Source organism: Morone saxatilis, unplaced genomic scaffold (assembly GCF_004916995.1).
Source record: "Morone saxatilis isolate NCDOM2014 unplaced genomic scaffold, NCSU_SB_2.0 Contig19, whole genome shotgun sequence".
In the NCBI taxonomy this organism is placed as follows: Eukaryota; Metazoa; Chordata; class Actinopteri; family Moronidae; genus Morone; species Morone saxatilis.
Genome location: NW_023339751.1, coordinates 2,899,287 through 2,924,272, shown reverse-complemented (window position 1 = coordinate 2,924,272; position 24,986 = coordinate 2,899,287). Strand labels below are relative to the sequence as shown.

At 39.7% G+C, this 24,986-nt stretch overlaps 1 protein-coding gene across 1 annotated transcript in view; it reads right to left on the bottom strand.

Annotated features, from left to right (window-relative positions):
* Window positions 1-24,986, bottom strand: part of LOC118329576 (adhesion G protein-coupled receptor A3) — a gene marked incomplete in the record, with an annotated part of 143,188 nt that overhangs the window by 11,452 nt on the left and 106,750 nt on the right. Inside the window, 3 exon segments of the mRNA XM_035663798.1 lie at window positions 186-331; window positions 10,422-10,545; window positions 16,930-17,057. Coding sequence (XP_035519691.1) covers window positions 186-331; window positions 10,422-10,545; window positions 16,930-17,057 — 398 coding nt within the window.

Sequence of the window (24,986 nt, the reverse complement as noted above, 5' to 3'; positions counted from 1 at the left end):
GTCCTCGGCTTCTAAAGATAAACACAGACACAGCAAGCAGCAATAACTGCAAGAAACACCAGAAATACTGGTCACACGCACACGCAGGCACAAACCCACATATGCACACATGCACACGTGTTTATATGCTTTCCCATCTCAAAGCAGTCAGGGTTGAGAAGGGTTGCGAGAACATTTGTACTTACCTCAACAGGGGCTGTTTAGGGGGCGGAGGCGGGTCACCATCTTGGCTCTGTGGAGGCTTCTTGGTCACCTGTTTATAAATGTTCCTAGCCGTCACACCGAGCCACAGCATGGTCGACAGAGACGAGTAGTGCAGCACGACCCCGACCTGGTATAGGGGGAAAGAAGCCATATCAAGTTATTCATTTGACTTTTCTGAACTTGCTTATATATATACGGTACAGTATGTCTCTCTGAAAAACGTCAGACTTGATTATACTCCTGTAAGTCAAAGAAAAGATGTTCAGCAAGAGCTGCCACTCGTCCTCTCTCAAAAACATCACCAATGTCACTCCAAGGGTGTCTCCATAGACGTTTTCCTTTAAGACCTGACTGCTTTGTCTTATCCTTCACTAAAAGACAATAATACAAGAATGGAAAGACAGGTTCAAAAAGTGCTATTGAATCATCAAGGTTGTTTGGGATAAGAGCATGGTGAGGTTATACTGGTGGATACTGAGCAGCTCCTTATCAGTTGAGTTAGAGGACACAAGGTGTGCACTGTGAATAATAAATCTGAATATAAATGATAGTCACGTTGACAACTATCAGCGCGTGATTGTTTTCCAAAATGCACTGTATACATATCTCCGCTCTCTCTTGTTTTAATATTCATGAATTATGTTTGAATTGGGGGAACTGATCTAACTTTGTTTAAAGGCTTTGCCAGCTCACAGAAAGAGTGGAGAGTTGAGGGTTACAAAAACAAAAAAAAACAGAGAGAGAAAAGAGAATGGAGGGAGAAAATTAAAATGCACTGAACCTTTTCTCCACCCAGTCAGTCTGTTCATGATGTACTGACAACCTGAGATACCCAATCAAATGGCTTCTCTCCAGGCTGAGAGGCCTAGGGACTGAAACTAGTGTACCAGAGTCCAGATGCTAATTGGAAGTGTCCTTGAGCTGGTTATAGAGAGCAGAGAGCGGGGTGGTAAGTCAATCACTGCTGCGGAGTCCGCACACTTCAGAGATTCATTAGTGCCAAGAACAGACAGACAGGACGTGTGTTTGTAATAAGGCACTAAGGGGAAGAGGAGGGGCCCCAAATGAACGGAAATGGTAAAGGTAGCAGTGCACACATTGATAATAATTGGCTGTTTAATATCCATAACACATTATTTTACAGTTTCAACTTCCTGATTAAGCAAACAACAACAAACCTCTAATTAGTCAGCATAAATAAAGCAACGCTGCCATGTTGTCCATCTGGCAGTCTCTCAAAATATCACAATACAGATCACACAATTGCACCAAACATAGTCATCAAACATATACAGTACCAATATGCAATATCCAATTTAATCCTATTTTTCACACTGTAAATGTACTTTTAAGTGTACAATTTTCAAATGTAATACAGTATAAAGTTGTGTTGAAGAGATTCAAATAGTGCCACCACCAAAATCCACCCATATGTCATTTTAGAATATGAAATGTAGTCCAAGATGCTCATAGCAAAAATAAATAGTCACTCTAGGTACATACATATGTTTCAGTGACCTTTCCTATGTATGTGTTTTCTCTATTAAATTAGATTGATTTTAAGTCAGGTTTTGGACATCTTCAATCTCTCGACTACGCAGGAGAAACTAGCCATTTACCAGCAAGTTGTCTCTATTCACCAGCACGCATTTCTGATTTTGATGGACCAGAACGTTATCTGATGGATGAAGTTTAAGTCATAGTTTGATAAAAAATGAGAGCCCCCCTCACATTAACCCCCCTTACATAAACCCTGCACGAGACTACAGTTAACTCTACTACAAAATCCCATGATGACCTACCTATGCCAGACTAGAGAGCAACCATAATATAATGCCAACTTAAAACGACATCATTCACCAACAATGGAAATGGAAACTCTAACAAGAGCAGCACCACATCGTCTAAGGTGTTTATATGTTGTTTACATGTTCCTCATCTTGGAACCCATCGTCTTCTGGCGTAGCCAGCAAATATCCGGATAATGGATATCCGGACAAGATTTCCTCTTTTGTGTGCCAGTCATTGTTTACAGTCCAATTAGCAACTAGAGGCATGATAATAGTAATCTCTATAAACAGATATCTGCCTTTGAATACTTATGATAGCCGATGCATTCTAAGATTGCATTTCGACCAATGGTTTCTGCATCTTTTGCTCTCCACACTGACTGTTTATGTGCATGCAATCAAAGCTCGCTAAATGTGGTTGGTCAATACTACTTGGACTACAAACAGAAACCAGAATGCTTCCAATAACACAATCTTGACTCTTGCACTAGAGATTCTACATCCATTAATGATATCTATTTATAGAGATTAACATTTTCTTGACACAAATCCTCTTGGTTTCTAAATAATGACTATTCATTAGGTCAGCCAAGCATCTAACTTTGACACTGGAGACCACTGCTCACATCCTGTGTAGTAAACATATGAATCAGCTTTGAAAGGCTTTGACAAACAATGTTGTCTTGCTGGCAGGAGCATTGGATCAGCAAATGCACATATGGGTTGTTTTGAAAGGAATTGATAAATTACCTGTTTTATATTTGGTCACAGCACATGGATAGGTAGATTTGGACTGTCACATTTTGATATTTTACTATTCATAGTTGTTGTGTTTTCACCTGATGGCTCTTTGTTAGTAGAAAATCTGTGTAAATACATAATTCAGTCAGTGATCGGATCAGTGAGCAGCACAATGATCGCACAGTTTACCAAACAGGAGCTGGAAACGGCCCCAGAAAACCTGATCAATGTGTTCCCATTAAAAAGCCACAGCTCCTGTCACCTCAAACTCCCTCTTTCATCAAGACGGTGTCAATGTTGCATAAATAAATGAAACTGCACACCCATAAAAAATAGTTTGATTTAGGCTTGTGAAATTGTGACAGCCAAACAGTAATTCTGTTCATTTTGCATATGTGTAAGGTCACTGAAACAAAATGCAAAAGTACAAGCTTTAGCACTCAGTGACACTCTAATGTGTCTTCCCACAAAGCCGACACACAGCATTTACAGCTTTTAGTCCTACACTGATACCACTATATATAACATACAGTGCGCTTGGGCTTAAGGCTGCTCCTGGCTAATGTCCGATCTGGACGAAATGGGACTCAGGCTGGCCAAACAACAAGTAATCATAGAGTGTTGTGCCCACATTTATACAGAGACCTTTGTAAATCAACAACCTGTACCCTTGACGGGCTCAGGACAAAAGGAGGCTGACTCTGTGTTTACATCATTGATGCTTGGTGCTCAAAGTGGATAGGCACAGACAATTATTTCCTTGGTGAATATGTGTACGTATATATGTATATAAATAACTGTATCTATTGTTTTATTCTATTTTATCTTATTTATTTTATTCTACTGTACATTTAATTATAATTTTGTATGTGTGCATGAAGCTTATATTTCATTGTACAACCATGTATTATAGAAAAGATGAATACCTTTTTGATACTTGTATGCCTCATGAAGTAGATGTGCAGAATTTTGGTGTCTATTACAACAAAATGTGTTGTTCAATGATACATACATTTCCTTCATCATTGTTAGCTGTAGTTAGCTAGTTAGCTTTGCAGTGCTTTTATGTCAGTGTCCTTTTGTGGTCATCTGTATAAAATAGCAACAGACAAAGACAAAGATATCATGTTTAATACAAGTGGCACACTGTGTCGTGATGGACAAGTTAATCTAAAGCACTGAAAGGCAAATCCTAATTAGTAGTGTATACACACAGACATATCATGCTGTATTCAGCTTAACTAACAAGGTTCAACTTCAGTTTTAATATTAATATTTAGATTGCGCTCTGAGGATTATGAAGAGCCGTGTTCTGGTTGTGTTTGCAACCATACGGCTGACAGTAGGTCTGTGTCTTTTAAAACAGTTAAGAGCAGGTAAGATCATTTATCATTAAGCTCTAGGTAGTATTTATACAAAATAATTATATTATATATCAAATTTTTTTATCACAAATTCCTCATGTAGGACGCCATTACATCTAATACTTGCTACAATAGATAAATCCAAACATATTAATAACATTCTTAAAAATAAGAAGGAGCTCTTTTATTAACTAAAAGCAGGAACTAGCACAAAAATAATTTTTTCAGCTTCAAGGAGAAAATTGGATATATTGGATACGAAGAGAGAGAACACTATTGAGCTTCTTGAGCAGAGACTAATTATTTTTAGAATGAAAGGTTATTTTCTCTCATCTGAATTTTCTTCATTGTACTCTGGTGACAGCAGAGCTGCAGATGAAGGTATGTGTTACGTTATGGAGGTATTGCACATCCTGGTTAAGACACAACTACATTCAGTAGAGCATTTTTCAATATTTATGGGTCACCAAGTTTCCTCACCTTTTTACATTCAAGTCTCAAGTCAAGTAACAAGTCCTCATTTTTTGTGCCTCGAGTCCAACCCGAGTCCAAGTCCAAAGTCTGAAGCTTAACAGACATCACAAAGCACCACCAAATATCAATAAAAGCAAGCAATAAAACAGTGTAAAAACAGTAATACGGTGTACACCAGTACAAAACCACTACCAGAACAAAAAGTTCAGTGTAAAACAGTTACAGGACATACAAATAGTCAGCTTAGGGAAGATGTGGGACATTGTGAATCTAATTTCCAGGAGAAAAAAAAAAATTTGTTTTTTGAAAAAGAATCCAATTCTGACCAGTAAGTTTGTTTTAATTAGATGCGTGTAGCTTTCATTTTCTGCTTTACACCTTGTTTTTCTTTTTAGAAACTTTTAGCTTGAGTGTAGTGTAGAATATTCTGTAACAATAACACTGTCAGATAAATTGTTTTTACAATTTTAGCATATGCTAACAGTGCTAAATTCAATGGTTCCTCTAAGCTGTCTTCTATGGGGGCATATTTATTATATCGCCTCCCTACTGTTTTTGATGCATAAGTAACCAGTCTACCGGAAGCCTTTTACATGTGGGGAAATGAGCTCAGGAACACTCAAATTGGACCCATTGGAAGCACAAAGCAAATCACTGCAGATACTGTAATGTCTAGAGCCTTTTTTTTTTTGCCAGCGTTTGCCGTCACAACTAATTTCACAGTAGCACACTAATGAGAAAATCCTCTGTAAAGCATCTTTAAGCTGACAGTTGGATGTAACCTCAGATCTAGGTCACGTCCTTAGCCAAGTTCTTTGCTAAATTAAAAGGTTATTTAACGCCGGTCACACTCACTAAGCAATCAACTGAGATCCACATTTTGATGGTCTAAGGTAAGGTGAGGTAAGGCGAGGGAAAGCAAGGATATACTGTATGTTGTTCTGCTGCTTAATATAGGCAAACAGAAGATGTAGCGTGACAGCTGGGGTGTTGCTCAAATCAATGACAAAACGAGCCTCGTTGGAAGAAAAGATAGAAATAGAGATCAGATATGACTTTGACTTTGAGGCCGTAAAGACATCGGATGCTGCATAGCGACAGTGCCACGGTGGGCGGGAAGACTGAAGAGTGGCATACAGATAGAGAGAGAGAGAAAATGAGTATAGGATGCAGGTGGAGTTGGTAAGGGAGGATGGCGAAGGGAGGAGGTCTGGGTGGGGAGTGCATGCTTGAAGTGCTGCGAAAGCTGCCAAAGCTAGTTTCAGAGCTCCTTGAAGTTCCTTCTGTCGGAGGGAGAGCATGTACTTATGTGTTCCTCTGGGAGAAGGGAGGGGGGGCATGTGTGTGTGTGTATAGAAGGGAGGTGGGATGATTGGTGGGAGTACAGAGAACTCAGCAGGCACTGCATGTATGAGTGTGTGTGCATTTGAATGTGTGTGTGTGTGTGTCTGTGTGTGTCGTGTGATCACACATCTCCTCAAGCAGTCCTGTAATTATCCCAAATTGTGTCTGGTGGGGCCTGCCTCGATCCCAGTGGAACAGCAGACAATCTGGGCTCCTGCCCAAATCTGCAGAGAGTTGTCCTGTTAGCAGTGATTGGGTAAAGGAGGAGCAGCAAGAAACATTCAAAGGCCCCGGGCTAAAATTAGATAAATGAATGAATGCTAAATAAGTTAAAGAACACGAGCAGGGCCAACTAAGTTACACGGCTTTGTCAACAACACCTGCATAGAGACTGACTCAATGACTAAATGGCAAACATTTATAGGTACCACTTCTCTAACAAGGCATACTTTATGAAGGGGTTATAAGTTGTAGTTAATGGATGTATTAGTTGTTAATGAATCATATATTATTGCCCTCTACATCACAGTGGAAAGCATTTAAAAAGAATAACTTTCTGGTTGTCCTTTTGGATTGTCCTTTTAACTGGATCTTTAATTCATCAGAACTTAAATGAACAGTTCACCCATTTACATTATGAAAAATAGAGAATATCCAAACCAAAATCCACCGAATGACAACTGATTAAAATTTACAACTGCAATTGATGGATTATTGTAGCGGAGGAATTATTTAACAAGCACTTACTAACATTTATAACTGCAGATCTCTGATGGCTTATTATACAGTGAAAAATGCATTACCCTTTCTGATTAGCCAACTTCAGTTTTAAATGTTAAAAGTAAGTTTATAAAATGTATTTAAGGGTTATTAAAGAGCTAGTAAACAGAGATGATACACCAGACACAAAATGGCAACCCAAAAGTTCTTCTTAATAATGTGTCTCACTACTGGACAATAAAGCATTATTTTTTTATTAAAAAAAAGAAAAAGTGACAATGTGAGAGGGGTCACACACAGTGATGAACCTACAGAGAATTATCACCTGAATCTGCAGCTCTCCTCAGCTTTACAGAGCTTTGAAGTGAGCATCAGTCAAACACCAAATGAGGCAAAATTTTATTTTATTATTTATTTATTGGTCAGGCTCAAGCTACAACCAATCCTTACCCTTACTAACCCTTAACAAAGTATTCCTCCTTAGAAAATGGTGATTATTTACATGAATACACTATCAAAATGATATATGGCTGTGGGTATTTTTTTGATCTTGGAGGTGAGGAGTATTAAGAGTCTGAACTCCAGCCTCAAGATGACTGTCAGCAGAGTGAAGAGTTGAATTGTTACTATATATAGTAAAGTTATTACTATGATCTTAAAAGGCAGGGAGCAGGTGAGTGAGGGAAGCCAACACCTGCCATTTTTTGTCAGTTACAGTTGCGGAGGAAGACTTGACGGCTGTGACACGAGTGGTGACTTCTTAACAGACTTCCCTGTCACCGAGCCTGCTGCTACTGTACACAGCTCAGGCAAAGGTGGCTGGCATGAAATATGACGCCCTGCATTTCAGCATGTAGAGGTGGAGTCTTTACACTGTGGAGAAAGGGGCAACCTAAAGTGCTTGTGACAGCAGAAGGGGAAGCAAAGAGTCCCAAATGTGCTGCAACTCACTCAAATAAAGGAAGCGAACAAGGCCCATTGAAAGAAAACAGTGACTGAGTGAAGGCAGTTGAGACTGTGAGTGAAAAGCAAGAAAGCAGTGTACATCAATCTCTTGACTCTCTCTGTGACTACATACAGTAAATGCCCCCCCTGCTAAGGTGAGCTGACAGCAGAGGATGCTCTCATCCAGCTGATGTTTCATGCTTACAACCTAAACAGGTCCAACTATCAATCAACTGGAAAGGAAATCCACCAGGACCATATGGCTTTCCAGCCATGTGAAAGAATAAAAAAAAGCATCATATTACTTTTTAATTCTTACTTTCTCTCTTTTTAACACAGACTCTCAACCTCAAACATATGTGCCATTTCTTATCTGTCACTTTGAAATGGTTTAGCTATTTCCATGAGCAACACACTCCAATTAAATATCTTTGTTGTTCCCAGTCCCTTTACAATGTTACATTCTGTATTTACTATAAACATTGTAATTGAGGCTGCACTATATTGTAAAAACTATTAAATTATTGCAATTATTTTGACAGATTTTGTGACTGCAATATGATTCACAATTAAAGGGAATGATCCTTTTTGTATCATACATTTCATTTTCTCTGTCAAAACTATTCAAATCATGATGATGTGAAATTTATGGGGGTCTGTATCAAACAAACTTACTTACTTCTTACATTTGGAGAAGAAGATTTGTAGACCAGGGCATGTCTGCAGAACTACAACTACTACTTCTTTATAATGCAGTTCTGTCACACATTTTACCTTTATCAAATAAACTGCAGTTTCTGTGATTCGGATATTGCAATATAGCAATTTTGATAATGTTGTGATTAATTGTGCAGCCCTAATTCCCCATGTTACACTTCCATTCCATTCTCCATTCTTCCAACAGCCTAAAAATAGTGAGGTGCCAGCAGGCAAAAAAAGCATTTCTCTGACCTGTTTCCAAACCTATCCTGACACACCAAATCTCAATGTCCCTCCACAGGTCTCGCTCACTCATTCGTAACTGTGGGCTGATCACCCATGTGACCACACACTGATTGCAAAAGGGTCAGAAAGTCCAACTGCAGGGACACACAGCTGCATCACAAGATGGGACTGACTTTCCTACATCCATCATCTTAGGCAGTAGTAGATGGTATTCTGATGATTCAGAGAGACTTCAGGCAACTGTTTTTTTCCCCTTTGTCTATTTATATTTTGCAAATTTAAGGTTGAGCATTAATCATTATGTACAAAACAGCTGAAAACATTCTGGGAGGACTCCTTCACAAGCTGCGCCCACATACATGCCTTTATGTATGCAGAGTGATGAAGCTTGATGGAAGTGAAAATAAAACTAATCTTCAGCTAAATGAACAACAGAATGTGCAGACAAAATAGTGGAGAACAAGACTAAATTAACATCCATACGAAGGTATTTAGTTACTGAGACAATGAGATGTTTAGCAGGTGTACTGTTTAGCACATTCATCTTAGTTTGCTAACAGCCAACATTTACTTCTTAGCCATTACACACAAAGTGCAGCTGAGGCAGATGGGAATGTTTTTATGCAGGTATTTAGTCAGAAAGTGTTGGCAAAATTCAAATTTTGAACTGATGATTGATAAAAAAAAAATCACCAAAAGAAATATAATTCATCCTGAAGGGGACATGAATGAGCCCTTTTAGAATGGGCTCCATATGCACCTCGAGTGACCGCTTGTGGTAGGATCTCACTTCCCTGCTCTATAGGGCTGTATCCTACTCAAAATTTTGTCAGTCAATATCCATTATTACTGTCCTTTTTTCCAGTTCAGCGACACACTCGCCCGTCGCTTTTACCTGCGCAGTCAGCAGCCCTGGAGGTAAAAGGTTGCTGCGCTGTGGGATTTTATAACTGAACTTTATGAGCAAGACGCACACTTTTGCTTTTTCAACTGTGTGGAAATCTGATGTTTTCAGCTCACAGATGACGAAGAAAGACATTAATGCCAGAGAAAGTAAAAGTGTCTGTCGTGCTCCCACTGTGAAGCGTCTCCCTATGGCGGGGCTGCTGACTTGCTGACGGTAGTAGAGGAGGTTGTACCGCTGCCTAGCCAACATACTAGGAAATAATAGTAAAAAGTAAGAAATAACTAAATGTGTAATGTTTCCCAAATTTACAAAAATAAATAATTAACAATATGCCATACATAATGTTTCTAAAAGTTTATTTAAAAACTTTAAAGTGCCTCCTCACTCATTGACTCCCAAAATTGTGTGATTTTTTAAGGGAGTTGACCAACAGAATGACATAAAAAGGGGGGTTTTCCACAGTTGTGGGCATGCTTTGGTGAGAAAAACTCAAACACTGAGCACTGAAACTATCATCTGAAAGCTTTGGGCATGACAGCCACAGTGGCACAGTTGCCAGTTGTGGGAACACCATTAACTGTTTGTTGACCACCTACAGACAAAACCTGTGCAATTCTAATAACCCAGAGATGGTTTACATACTGACACTTTCCAAAATGTCCATGAAAATGATATACAATCTGAACTATATAACCCACAACTAACCCTAGGCAACAAAAGTGAACACACAGACACACAATAGAGAGACATAGAGTGAGTACATTCATGATGGTAAAGCCTTAATCATTGGGGCTCATTGTGTCAACACTTAACTAAAAGAGTGACTAGGCCATATATGTAGCTGAAGCATGAAAGCACATAAAGCTGGGTTACTATACGTCCACATACTGCACTCAGGGCTGGGCTTGCTAACACCTGAATAGACATTCATAATCAATTTTCTGAAAAGCTTTGTGAGTGGGATGAATGAAAAGGGAATGCACTTACTGCTTGACAGATGATGGGGTATTTGATTCGATTGATGCCGCCGGCAAACACAGCAAAGGTCAGAGCCGTGTGGAAACAGAAGTTGAGAAGCATATGCCATCCCTTCCGACTGATGCGGATTGCGCTGCCAAAAAAGACCAAGAATCAAACAAATTAGCAGGTACATACCATACCACACAGTGTTTTGTGATTCATCATAAAGTAAAATCTCAATGAGATTCAGTTTTCAAGGTGCGTTACCCATCAGTCACTTCTAGTATGATTTAAGCCAGTCTTTTACAAGGTCTGCATAAATTGCCCTTTTCTTTTACCTTGCTACTGCCATATAGATTAACATCCACAGGAGAGCATAGGGAATGCTGCTCATAGAGCTTGAGTAGTGCAAACAAGCCATTACATACTCCACTGCCAATACATGTACTGAATAATAGAATATTTTCAAGTACACTGAAAACATTTTAACCTTGGTTCAACTTTAAAAATAAAGTAATAATTCACACTAAATTCAATTCAATTTCAAGTTAAGTCAACATATTTCTATTATGGAAGCCCTGAAACACAAGTGATTTATTGTTCAAGTTTTTCAAACAAAACAAAACAAAATTTTGCCTTTCAGGGCTTCTGTATTCTATTAATCTCACTAAAACAGTTAAGGCAAAACATTTAGCAGAGATATTTATCAAAACTGTCAAAAAACCATTTTCTTTTTAGAGTTGTTAACACATCAAATAGTACCGTATTCAAATTGTATTGTCTCTTGCTTATCAACATTTAATTAGGTACCTTTGCCTGGGTATGTCATCAATCATGCACACAACATCACTCACGGTCTCACCACATTCGCTCTTAATAACTGTATTACTACAATCACAGTGTGGAACAGGGAAAACATTGTAGAAAACACAATATCACCAGTAACAATGCAGAAACACACATAAAATAATGCCCACAGACTTAATGCCCATGACTCTGTGGCCCAGGTGTATTCTAAACATCATGTCTTTCAATTTGACTCTGTATGGACAGTGCTGGATTCCTCATAGGATTTCCTACACAAACACTCACAGATCTATGCCACTCAGTGACAGAGATGCACTGCTTTTAAGTTCATTTTGATTGAACTTTCAGAGGAATAGTGTTTATAGGAATGTTGTTTAAAATCTTCAGACAATGATAAAGTGATAAAAAGGTGTCAGTTTTAAAATATAAACCTTTTCAAAAGGTCAAACCCTACGCAAACACAGAAAGACACAGAAGCATAAAACAGGTTAAGAATACTTTCAATCCTCAGCTGACAGAATGGTTGACACACTATAATGTTTATTTTAGAATGTTGGACCTCAGGGAAAAGAAAAGGGCTATTCAAAGATTCTAAGTAAGAAGTCATTCTGTATACAACCTTCCTACACAGCTCCTGCACCCACTTTCACACATACAGTACATGCAGTGGTATATGCACACAAACAGGAATCACTCTACTGGTTTGATGATGAAATAAAAAGAGATTGCTTCCAGTTGGCTGGTCCAATTGAAGTTTTCACAATGTAAAACTATGCACTCATCTCTACTTTGTGAAATATGGCATCAGCCGGGGGGTTACACAGCATTGGGCAGGGCACTTAACCCACATTACCATTTCCATCCAGCTCTTAGACAATAGGCTAAATAGGTCAGACCATACTAAAATATTTGTCGTACTGTATGAATTAACAGACCATCGATTCTTTTAATTACTTTCCTGTGTCGGCTCCCTCCTTTTCATCCATACAGTGACTGTCACCATTTGAAATTATATAACCCTGTGCTGGAAATCTCCACTCCCCAAAATGGAGGAGCGGAGCCCCGGCTGCACGTGAGCCAACTGTAGATGAAGCAGTGGCTCAGCAGTGAGCTATGAGGCGTGTCTGGGGCCGAGCTTCACTGCTCTGTGTAAGGGGAGGGAGAGTTAAAGCTGCTGTTGTTGATGCCTCTGCCGCGGTCCAAGCACTGAACTCCATCCAGCAAAGAGGCCATAAATCAGGCTGGCTTCTGGCCTCCCTGGAAGGGGGTTTTCATAGGCTCTGCTTTGGGCTTTCATTGGGTCAAGTACATTAACCTGGCAACCCTCCACATCCCCATCTCCCAGAGGGTGGGAGGGGGGATAAAACTGTCCTCTCTTTGCATCTGCTCTCTCACCCTGCACCCACTCCTGAGCCAAATGTAAGGGACGATAAAGCTGTGGACAGTATAATGTGACACATTATACAATGGGTAGTTTCAGCCAAGCCATTTCATTGGTGGAAGACACATTCCAAACATGCTGATCAGTCCCATAAACCACAGGTAGCAGTGCTGTTAAAGGGAGAAATGGAAGTGGTTTCATGCTAATTATGAAGCAGAAAAGGAACCACCTGGCAACAGGACTGAGCTATATGGTTGAATCAATAACACAATATAAAAAAAATCCCAATACTGTACCATAACAATATGGCAAGTCCCATATAATATATTATACAGTCATTTATGTTCAGTGCAATTAACTGTATTCCACTCTATTAAACAAAATCAGACAAAATTCACACAAAAACAGATTTTTTTGGCCACTTGGGGACAGCAACAATCTATAAACACAACAATTATATTATCACATTACAACATGTTGGGCACAAACATTCAGTCATGGTTCTGCCTACAAATAAAAGACCAGCTCTGTTTAGGTCTCCATCAACTCTAGAGGGAAATGGCTCTTTAGCAGCTAACAGCTCCAATATGTTCACTAGCAAGCTGCTAATGTCTGTTATTTGGTGCTGAGTAAGTGTACAGTTAGGTTTATATGAGATTTTTCGCAGAGAACAGCTGCCTACTCAGCTCAAAACTAAGCTGATGAGAACTGTGAGACTGAACCAAACAGTAAAGTTGCAGGCTGTAAAACCAAAACAATGAGCTAAAAGACGCTACAAAGCCCGGTCATAGAGCTGATGGGAACTGTAGAGTCGGGTGATACTCCTTCATGAGATCGCATTAGTAACCTCTTTTAGATTCAGCTCACCCACTGTTAACGTAAAAATTCTGATCAGGGCAGCTTTTACCATACTTTGTGGCCTTCAAATCATTCATTTGGATTACGAAAGTGAGTTAAAAGATAAAACAACATGATCATTTTGTCATTATGATTACACTACTATCTTTTCTTTTTGGGTTCTTATGTCCACTACTTTTCACTAAACATAATCAGGCAACACACATGTTGGTAGCCATTATCAACCACTTTCTTTAATTACAGGCTTATAAAATGTATTCTTCATTACTGTCACAAATTGTGTGGATAGAGTTAAAAAAGAAAAGAAAAAAGAAATCTCAAATTCTGTCTATTGTTCCTTTCTTTCCAATTAATTTAAAGTAATTAAGAAGTTTCAGATTTTTCTAACAAGATTTTATCATACTTTTGGCTGATGTGATGTTGTCGGTTATAGTGGGCTTCTATTGGTTCCTCAAACCATGATATACAATCAACTGCAGTTCTTTTTATACAGAAGAAAAAATCATTTGATGTCCACTGGAAAGCGTAAATTCCTCTGATTATTTCAGTTTTTGCGTGACATTCGTATGCTCTATTTTGATTGACTTTTAATTCTGGAAATACTTTTGACGTAAGTTACGCTTATTGGATTGAAATGATTTTGGGTTCAAAGACATCATACCCACCACTATGTTCTTTACTAGGCTCATACATCATGCATCAGCATTGCACCCATAATCATTCTGCAGGCAGAGACAGAACCAACAGCACATACTGTACGCATATATTTATGCATGTGTGTATGTGTTAGTTAGCTGAAGAGAGAAAGTGACAAATTCAAACATGCACAATCTACTGTGCCTATCCTTAAACAACCTCCCTCGCATTGTGCCCATTTAACATGCAGTCCCGGCGCTTCACGGCTTGGATACTGTCAGTCAGCTGGAGTGATACTACACAACTCGAGTGTTACTAAACAGAGATGTGTTTTAGTGCTGGGGAGTGCCTAGAGGGAGGTGTGGAGGACGAAGAGGTGTTGGAGTTTGTTAATGTGACCGCTGTTGACAGAAAAAGCTACTAACCCTCCCCTGTGTGTGACAGACAAAAGCTCTGGCTTCATATCTTAAATGGGCTTGTTCTCACTCTAGTCTGGACTGGAATTAATGTCGTTTTGCTCTGAAAGGGCCTTTGTGATGAATGAGTGTGTTAACATGAGTAAAAGTATGCTGGTTACCATTAGGGTTTTGTATCTCAGTTATGCTTTACCTATGTAAAAATATTTTTCCTGGTTTCATAAACCTGGATATGCTAGCTTGAGCACTCTAATTTTCCAAGTTGCTGACCATTCTCTGCCACGCTCACAGGAAACTCAAGTTATGGAGAACACACAACAAAATACTGGATTCAGATTGACCCAATGATCCAAATAGCACTGACACAATACGTGGTTAATTTTAGAAATACCAACAGGAAAAAAACCACCCAAAAGAATGGTTGTTGTGATTCCACCAGTAATGTAAAAATAACACCACGTTGGGTCAAAACCCCCAATAGGTAATGTTGTTATCTTGTATTTCTTTGTGTCTTAGTACGTAAATGACGTTGTGATGATCAACACAGTGAAATAAAAGGAAAGTCTGACTTCAGGAATGGAGATAATAAACGGTATTGTCAATCTCCTTTGTTTTTTTGTTTTTTTTACTGGTGATGAGATTGAAAAGCTAAATCCAGTACTGTTGTGAATGTTCCTGGCTCTACCAATCCAGTCTGAGTCTCCTTGGGCACGATACTCACCCCCAAATTGCTCCCGATGGCTGTGCCATTGGTGTCTGAGCGTGTGTGTATGTGTGAGCTTTAGTATCATCGTCAGCGCTTTGGATAGGAAGCTGTATTGCTCCTGATGAGCAGTTGGCACCTCACACTGATCTCATACATCAGTGTATGAATGTGTGTGTGTGAATGGATGAATGTGACATGTCTTGTTGTATAAATATCCTGGCATTACCAGGCTAAGACTCGAGACTCAAACACTAAAACCGGGAAACTAATATGCATGTGTAAGTAAACATACTCATGTGCGCCCTCCCACACATTTGGCAAAACTATGGCATCATTGCGTGATCATACATACAAACAACAATGTCTGATTCCAATATAATTTATCTAACTAATCTTATATTACAGCACAGGTGGTTGTGTTCTCGAGCCTTTTAATGTATTTATTATTATACAAAAAATCAACACTCATAACTGTGATACTTTCCATTTTTATGGTTTATCACCTGTAATGTTTATCTGAAGTTTTTGGAATACCTTTCTCCCTAATTGATGCTGTGTTACATTACTACCATTTAATTTTTTAAAAATGCCTCTGATTGAGGGTTTTTAGCACTCTTCTTGACCTCATTCCTAATATTAATAACGATATAATTAAAAAATGACCTACAACTTCAGAAATTCTGCACAGAACAGTAGAATATCCAGTGTCGTTTGTTTGCATTTCACTTCACAAATCAACTCCAACTCAATCTCCTGTAATTTTGAAATTGCTCCTGTTTCTATTGCAGTTTTCCTTTTTTTTTCTTCAGTCAACACTGCAGTCCTAGACGACAGTAAGTGATGCTGCTGTTTGGAGCCCCAGATGCTGTCATCACTGTCTGACTGCAGAAGGACGCACCCTGTCTCTGTCCCAGGTGACACAGATGGATGCAAACTGCAAATGCTGCAGCGTGTTCACACAGTTTCATACATTTTCTGCTTCAGTCACAGTAAGGACAGGAAAGCATAAATTAAAAAAAGATCTCTCTGACAAAACATCAGTTAACTGTGTTATTCTAAGAATTGATGATGAAAACACACATTTGTGATTTGAGACATTTTTCCTTTGTATTAAAATGGATGGAGAGCTATTACAATAATATCACATTAATGCCACGGACATGATAAAGTGACTGATGCTCTACAAGAACAACAGATGATGGATTGGTGTGCTGAAATAAGGCTCCCCCTGCTTTAATAACAGCATCCACTGCAGATGAACCTAAGAAAAGCAGACAGATGCCACAGTGTCAAACCACGAGAGCCACATGGTGCATTCTCCATCCTTGTATCCATATGGAATAAAAGGAATAAAGGTGGCCTAAGTAACCCTTAGAAATCCATTAGAAGCATACATTTTTGCTATGAATGTCTGAAACACACACACACATACACACGTGTGTATGTGTTTTAGATCCTCTTAGTCAGACAGGCTGCAGTGCTTTACGCCAGCCTAAAGCATCTGACTCACACCACAGTCAGCTCAGGATCTGTGACAGAGGAATCAAAAACAAACTGTAACCATGAAGGAAAAAAGGCGGGAAATGAAGAGATTACATAAGCGTCTGCCCAAGTGTCCATATGTAGAAATGAAGTTAATGGCTGTAATTTTAAATCATGGTGCGACAGGCTGAACAGGCTTAAAGTTTAAATGTATACCTCAACAGAACTGATGTGGTGCTTTCATCTTACCTGTGGTGCACTATGTATGTGATGATGGAGGCGAAGAGGCAGAGCAGCATGACCGCCGTGCAGGCATACACGACCGGGTGCAAAAACTCCCCAGGGTATGGGGGGAAAGACAGCACCTTCTTCAGATCCTAAGGCATAAAAGGACAGAGGAAAACAGGGGATCAGACAAAAGTCATCATAAATACAGTATCATAAAAACAATCAGTGAGGAAGAACCGGGCCTGCACACTGACAGCATTTCCGTCAATCCACCCGAAGACGAAGATGATGAGCCCTCCATATGCACAGGCACAGTATACTGCACTGACGAGATATGCAGGCAAAATACAAATGAATGTCAAGGAAATGTCTTGGAGTTAGAACGCTGTCCAAATCAGCATAAAAGAGTAACAACCCTGTCGAGTGAATACTCTCCCCCCTGCATTTACATTTTGCATTTCAGGCATTTAGCTTGACACTCTTAACCGGAGCGGCTGAGTGCAACAATAGCATGTAAGCTTCCATAGTCTGCCAACATAAAAAAAAGCAAAAACAAAAATGGATAGCAGCCAAGCAAAAATAAAAAAAATCATGAAAACAAAGTTAAGTCGCTTTTTCAAAGACACATTGTTAACAGACGCTCATTAAGCCCTTATCAACATCACAGTCGATTTGCTTGGTAATTTATTCTACAAGACGAACTTCTTCAACTCTTACAGCACATATTTTGACAGCTACACTTTAAATTTGTTTTACTGCCTTAATGTATCAGTGTATCTGCAAGCTTTGGAACTGTACTATGAAACAAAACAAGCTATTGTAAAATCTGGTACACCCATTCCACATGCAGCCGACTGCACGGTGACGTCGCCATTTAGGCTCTGTCGTGTTGACGTTGCTAAATAAAGCGCACCTTATCTCCATAACCCCGCCAGCTCAGTGTGAGTTTGTGTCTGCGAGAGTGATCCACATAACACGCTGTCTGGCTCCATCATTGTCTCAGTGAGTAGCCAAGTGGGATATTCGCTCTCCGTGTTTATCCAAAGGCTGATGAGCCTGCCGGGGCCTGTGAGGGGTCGTGGCCTTCAACTGAGCATTTATAAGCACCGTTGTAAAGTAGTGGCCCAAGATGGAATAAAAGGTTTGCGGGACAGGACACTGGGGAGATGTAGAACAGGAGAGTGTGTGGTGTACTCCAACCCTCATCACCGCGTCTAATAAAGCCTTTCCTGTGTGCTTAAGGAGGAAAAAGGAAAAGGGAAGTGAAAGAGTTGGAGCCAAAATTTCTATTGAAGTTATGAAGAGAATTTCAATCTCAATGCAACCTTTAAAGGTGCTTATTTTATATAAGTATAAGCAGTTCTGACGTTATTGTTCCGCATGCAAGAGAGCACTTGGTCTTTCCTTGGATTGTCAGTTGCAGTGTCTTCTTTAAGTTTGCTTTGTGTTTCTACTCTGTAGTACTATTTTATTTATTGTTAACTGCAAACATGAAGTACATCACTTCTGATGCACTGAAACATTTTCCCCATCCGTCCATCTATCATTTCGTTCATCCATCTATCCAACCATCATCTATACCGAGTTACCCTGGACAGGGTCATGGCGGGCTGGAGCCTTTTTCCAGCTCACAATAGACAAAAGGCAGGGTACAGGGTGAGTCGTCTATCACAGGGCTAGCACCCAAACATACAGACACACAACCATTTACTCTCACATTCACACCAGTTTGAAGGGTGGTTTTCAGTTTTAAAATTTAAAGAATGGACTTAAATGTGTGCACTGGCATTGGGTTCTATGTCTCCTCTCTAATTCTGATGCAAAGCAGTAAAAAATAAAAAAATATTCGGAAAATTATATCAATAGTAAATTTGTCATAGACTAATAAATTCCGTTGGTGTTTGTAAAACACTAACACAGCTAGCTGCAGACAAGGATTTTCTGTCTCTATGCAGATTCCTCCTTTATAAACATTCTGGTGGAGTGAATCATTTAAAATGTAAGCTTAATTAGCTAGCTAGTTACAGCTGACAAATTATGTTAGCTACAAATTTTTGTCTAGAAATGCGAAGTATGCTTTCATGAAATCAAGTACCCATTGTTTCAAAAATTACTAACCACCTTTAAAGTTAACCTTTGGAGGAAATTGAATCAACCACATGAAATTAACAGACACAGAATGGCATCAGCAAGCTGGTGTAACTTGCACTTATCAGTCATAGGTCAAATCATTTATCATATTTACACACCCAGCAGACACATTAGCATTGATTTGGAGTTTGGAGTGCCTGTGTCCACCTGATGATATATATTCATTATTCACTATCCTTTTAGTTCTGTTTTGATCTCCATCGATTCCTGAGGGAAATCTGACTTTAGCTGCTAACTGCTCCACCTTCTTCACTACCTTGATGCTTACTTTGTTTGTCTGTTGTTTAGTGCAAACAGTAGTGTACAGTGGAGGTTTATCTGAGCTGCCTGCTGCCTCTGGAAAAAAAGGCTGGTGAGAGTGCTGAGACTAAATCAGAACAACAAAGTTAGAGACATTAAGCTTAAAGACACTAAAGTAGAGCTTAGGGGAACTACAGTCTACTGATAATTCTCGGTCGGTTCGTCACTGCGTCCAACACCATTCACATACATGTAGTAATTTGTTCCACTGCAATATAAAAATATTGATTAGAGCAGCTTTAATAACCATAATATCTTTGAAAAAGTATTCTTGCCAACTTTGAAAAGGGTTAGAAGAGAAGTCTGCGGGATCATCAATCTCCAAAAATACAGACATTTATGACTTTGCAGCTTGTAGCTTGGCCAGAAAATCAAAAATGACAAGAGGGAGGTATGGGGGAAGAGCTGGAGAGAGTACTGTAATTAGACCTAAGCAATAAAATGTGCCATCATTTGGGAGCACAGTAGCACAGACAGACAGAAGAAGTGAAAAAATGTCAGAGAGAAGGAAAGCGAGCAAGAACAGTGAGCGAGTGGCCCTTTTGGGGGAAAACACATGACAAATATATTCCAAAATTCCAAAAACAGCTTCACATAATTTGGTAGTTACAGATTTACTGGGAATTATTAAGCTTGTATTTTTTCCTCAGAGCCATGTCATGGAAGGACAATAAGAACTGGTGTTAATTACAGCTCATTGAATTTATGTTGCTGGGAAAAAAAAGTCACAGCCTGAAGCAGCAGCAAGAAATCCTGCTCAAATGAAGCTTTTAAGTCAGTAAGCTGATTTATATACTTAAAGAGCAAATAACACTTCATAGGAGTTTAGATCCTGAGACATAACCTCACACACACTTCAACTTAAAGGTCAAAGAGAAAATGTGTCTATGGGAAGCAGTTACTGCATCAGTAAAAAGAAAACCATGCTCATACATACCGAGCTCTCCAATGTGATGCTAACATGGCGAGTGACGGCAGCTATAGTTAAATGGCTTTAGGTGTGAGGGAGGAAGTCAAACGTTCTCATGGGACATATTATCATCATCGCTGGGCTTAAAATGTTGGCTGAGAATGTCAGCCTCTTGCCTCCGGAGTATTTAACCATTACTCACCAGCCCACAGCTGTGTGCTGAACTGCTTTTCTCAAAATCCATAGGACATCATGCATCTTGGAAGTGTTTACTCACAAAACTATATGTATGCCCCACTTCCTTATTACTAAAAGGTAGCATACTGACTTTTACTATAGACAAAGTCCATGCACTGTGCAGAAATACTGCAGTGACAGATGTCTGATTGACAGTCAACTGAAATTCAACTTTTAACGCTATTGCCATGAAAAACATGAAAACTGCTTTTAGAAACTGCATTTTTAAGAACTGACACTGTTTCTTTAATATATTTTGGATTTATTCACAGCACTCTCTAACATCTTTTCACTCTTTGCAGTTTCTAGTAGCTCCTCCACTGCATTGAGAGACAGTAGCGTCCATTTGACTACAGTCAAATACCAGGCAATTTAAGTATGCCTGCTGACATTTTTAAGTATACTCAATTTAGCAAGTTTTTCCACTGTGTATGCACTGCATACTTCACATTTTGAGTTTATTAAAAGACTAAAAGCCCTGCTAACAGCTGACTGCACTGTTTCCAGCATCCAACTGAACAAAGACAAGACTATAACATCACCATCCAAGCTGAGCTGTCGATAGTGGGGCTAAAAATCAGGTGTGACCAAAGCTGCAGAAGCAGAAAAGGTCTTCATATCTGAACAGTAGGATAGTACATTCACACACAGACCCTGCTGAGGGCTGGATTTAGTGCTGTAGGAGATGTTAACACTTGGCTCAATCACAGCCATTTTACAGTTAGCCAATGTATCTCCAAAATGATTTAATGGCAGGATAAAAAGGCAAAACAATCTAGCAGTTTGTGACACTGATGTAACATCACAATCAAAACCTGGGGCAGACAAATGTGGGATACATAAAACAGCTGGAACAATAAAACGGTTAGTCGATCAACATAAAATTAATTTGCAGTCATGTTTATAATCGATTTCGACTCGACTTTTTTAAGCAAAATCACATTCCCAGGTTCCAGGTTCAACAATTTGAATATGTGCTTCTTTTCTATGTTTCATATTACTGTAAATGTAATATCTTTGTGTTTTGGACTGTTAGACAAAACGAGCAAAGTGAATATTTGGCATCAGGGAATTGTGACAACCATTTTCCACAAATTTCTGATTCAATTAATCAATTAATCCAAAAAATAATTAGTTGCAGCTCTACTACACGGAGTCAGGAGTACCACAAAAACTATCAAAATCAATTCCATGAGGCTAATAAACAAACATTTCAAACAGAAGTGCTGGTGGACCAGACCATACAAAGGACAGCAGTAGCCTAAAGGTTTGAGGAGAAGCTGCCTGGCTGGAAGAACCAGGCTGGCTGAAAGTGAATGACTAACAACCCTTCTTGAATGAATATTACAGACGTACCTTTGTGAAAGGTGCTGAGCAGCTGCTCAGAGGCCAACAGTAGAGGAACTGCCATTTTATGGGGCAGAATATATAAGCAGCATAGCATGAAAGCGAAGAAGGGCAAAGCTGGAATAGAGCATGCATGCTCAGCACAACCCACCCCTGGACAAATAAAGGTTAAAAAAAGGACCTTACAGCAGGCAGAGCTGGGGGAGAGAATAGAGAGGGGAAAAAGGGAGAAGGATGAAGGGAGACTGTCCCTTTCAGCAGATGGATAGGCCCAAAGAAAAATGGCGAGGCGGACTACAGGGTGCCCTGAAAAAATTGTTCATATGGCTCCTAGAAGCAGTGTTTATGCTCCCGGGGTGATGTGGGGCAAACTGCTGCAGTGCATACAGAAGAGAAGGCTCAAGTGGGATGAATGCACACTACTTATAATAAACACTGACTCAAGTATAGCTTTTCACCACTGTTCTTATTATCCACATATTAATCATTTTCTTCAAAGCGTGTGCAGATATATTTGTGCCTCTTAAAGGCTGCTACGTTTGGGTTTTACATTGAGTCCTGTATATTTAAGTTGTAGATCTCACTGTGCTGTGCAACAGATACAGACTGTAAAGTTGCAATTCCCTTGTTGACCCGGCTGTCATGATGACTGATAGGCCATTGGCATAGCTCGCAGCATGCTCTCAACTACTCTTCCCTGTTGTACTCTTTCTTGCAGAAGCCTATAGCAGAATGTCAGCTGGGGACAGGAGCAGCCGGCTTCAAATGTGATTCCTCCACTCCAGTTATTATCATTACTGCTATCGTATAACATCACAGCACCATGGCTACTTTATTACTGTGTCTGTGTGCCAGGACAATGTGACCGGCAATTCATTACAGAGAGGCAACAATATTACCACACAGAGCAGTTTAGCTTAGCCTATTCTGGATTAGGACTGGCATGTTATGTCTAAACATGCCTCCATTGTGCCCTAGCCTCAGCAGCTAAACAGGCCCCTGATCCCCTGTTTGTGTTGTAGTTACAACTTTAATCCAGGATCCTCCCTCCCCATGCCAAAATCAGATTACCAGAGTCAATTAAACTTGATCCATAATCTCAGCACACAGACACAGTGGATGCAAGGTTATCAGGCCTGCAAAATAAAATGGGACAAATACACTGTTGATCTGAGAGGACTTACAGGCTCAGTGTCTTGTTTTAGCCTGGCGAATGGATATCCTGTATAACTGTACAACCTGTAGAACCTACATGCAAATAATTCCAAATTGCAAATTTAATGCATTTTTGCTTTTAATTGATGCTGTTGAAACCACAGAATCTGCAAACCAATCTGTGACATATGTCCTTGCAAATGTGCTCCTTTCCCTGTTGTAATCACACGCAAGAATGCACAAACATTGTGAGAGAGAGGGAAGAGAGAGGGGGTGAGAGAAAAACAAAATTAAAATCCTCTAGTGAACAGCCTGCAGGCTCCCGGCTCCCTGCTCCCATCCAGCACTGTATTTTATCATCCTTGAGTGGCCGCGCGAACGCTGGAACAGAACCGGAGTGAGTGTGCAAATCAAACCCACCCTGGCTTGCCCATACACCACTGGATAACAGAGAGAGGCAGGACAGTGGCGGGACAGAATAACCTCCGGACTTGTCAACAGTCAGAAAAAACGGTCACGCACCATTAATGCAGCTCATCAATGTTTCAGCGGCACCTTGTGGCTGTCACTCAGCTCGTAGCTTTGAGATACGGTCATGCTCGTAATCAGCACCTCGCCCGGCGAATGTTCAACAGCGGAAGCAAACAAGGCCCGCCGTGAAAACGAGTAATCAAATCACGTGGAATCAAGTACACATCCATCAAATCAACAAACATTATGAGCTGATGAGGAACCTCGCTCGGCATAAAAGATGAAGCCCTCTAGATGAGCACCGTCATTTGAGGCGTATTATCCGCGCTGTATCTATCTCCTCAAACATCAAGGGGGCATTGTTTTATTAGCATTAATTTCTCCAGAGCCTCAGATTAGAAGTGTTGCATTTAGCTTTAGGCTATTCAGATTCCTATACAGAAGTTAATGTAATCGCTGTTCTGTGGAGATATTTAAAGCGTGACTATCAAATAAATGAGCCTTGTGCACTGTTCAACCTTGCAAACAGAATACAAGCTGATAATTCACTGTAGGCAAACCCCCCCTGTACAACTGGAACAAAGAGACGTGAATATTCAAGTCCGCTACGAACAGCATGAATCAATATGAACAAATGTGAAAGCAGGGAGAAGATTGTTTTTTAATATAGGGCATAGACACTGGAATGACTCTAATCTCTTTCCTTATTTAGCTTTTATTTATCCAGGGAAGATCTGCTTTCACACCTATACAGTTAAACACACCGGCTACTGGGAGCTACCCAATCTGACCACAGGCTGACTGCTGAGTATCTCCACTTTTCTCAAAGGCTCCCTGACACACTGACATGAATCTATATTGAATTTCAAATCCTTTCAGAGTCTTATTGACACACTCAGCTCCCAGTTCATTAGATACACCTAGCTAAAACCAGAACAGTCTAATACAAGATGCAATGCAATAATACACCCTACCTTCAGGAAGGTTGTAAGGTTGTAGTATGATCACACCATGTTCACAATGACAATGCTAACATGCTAAGAAGGTATACTGGCTGCCATGATCACCATCTCAGTTCAACCTCCTAGCATTTTAACATTATCTAACAAGCATTAAACAAATCTGAGGTTGATGGGAACCTCATTAGTTTTTCAGGCATTTGGTCAGAAACCAAAGTATTACCAAAATGACACCAGTCATGGGAACCCAACCCTAATTAATGTGTGAGATTTTTCACCCCAAGCATTAGATTCAACCCACATTCCTGCTCCTCCATACTTGTGAGAAAACCTTCCATCTCCTCAGTCTGAGAAGATAAATCAATAAAAAAAAATCTGAGAGAAGATTGCTTGAAAATGTAGAGCAAAGAGGCTGGAATGAGTATTTTTTGTTTTAAAGTGAATATATAAGCAAGCCTCAAAACTCTTACGAACATCACACTTCTCGTCGTGTGTAAGTGTGTGTGTGTGTGTGTGTGTGTGTGTCTGCATGAGAGAGAGAGAGAGAG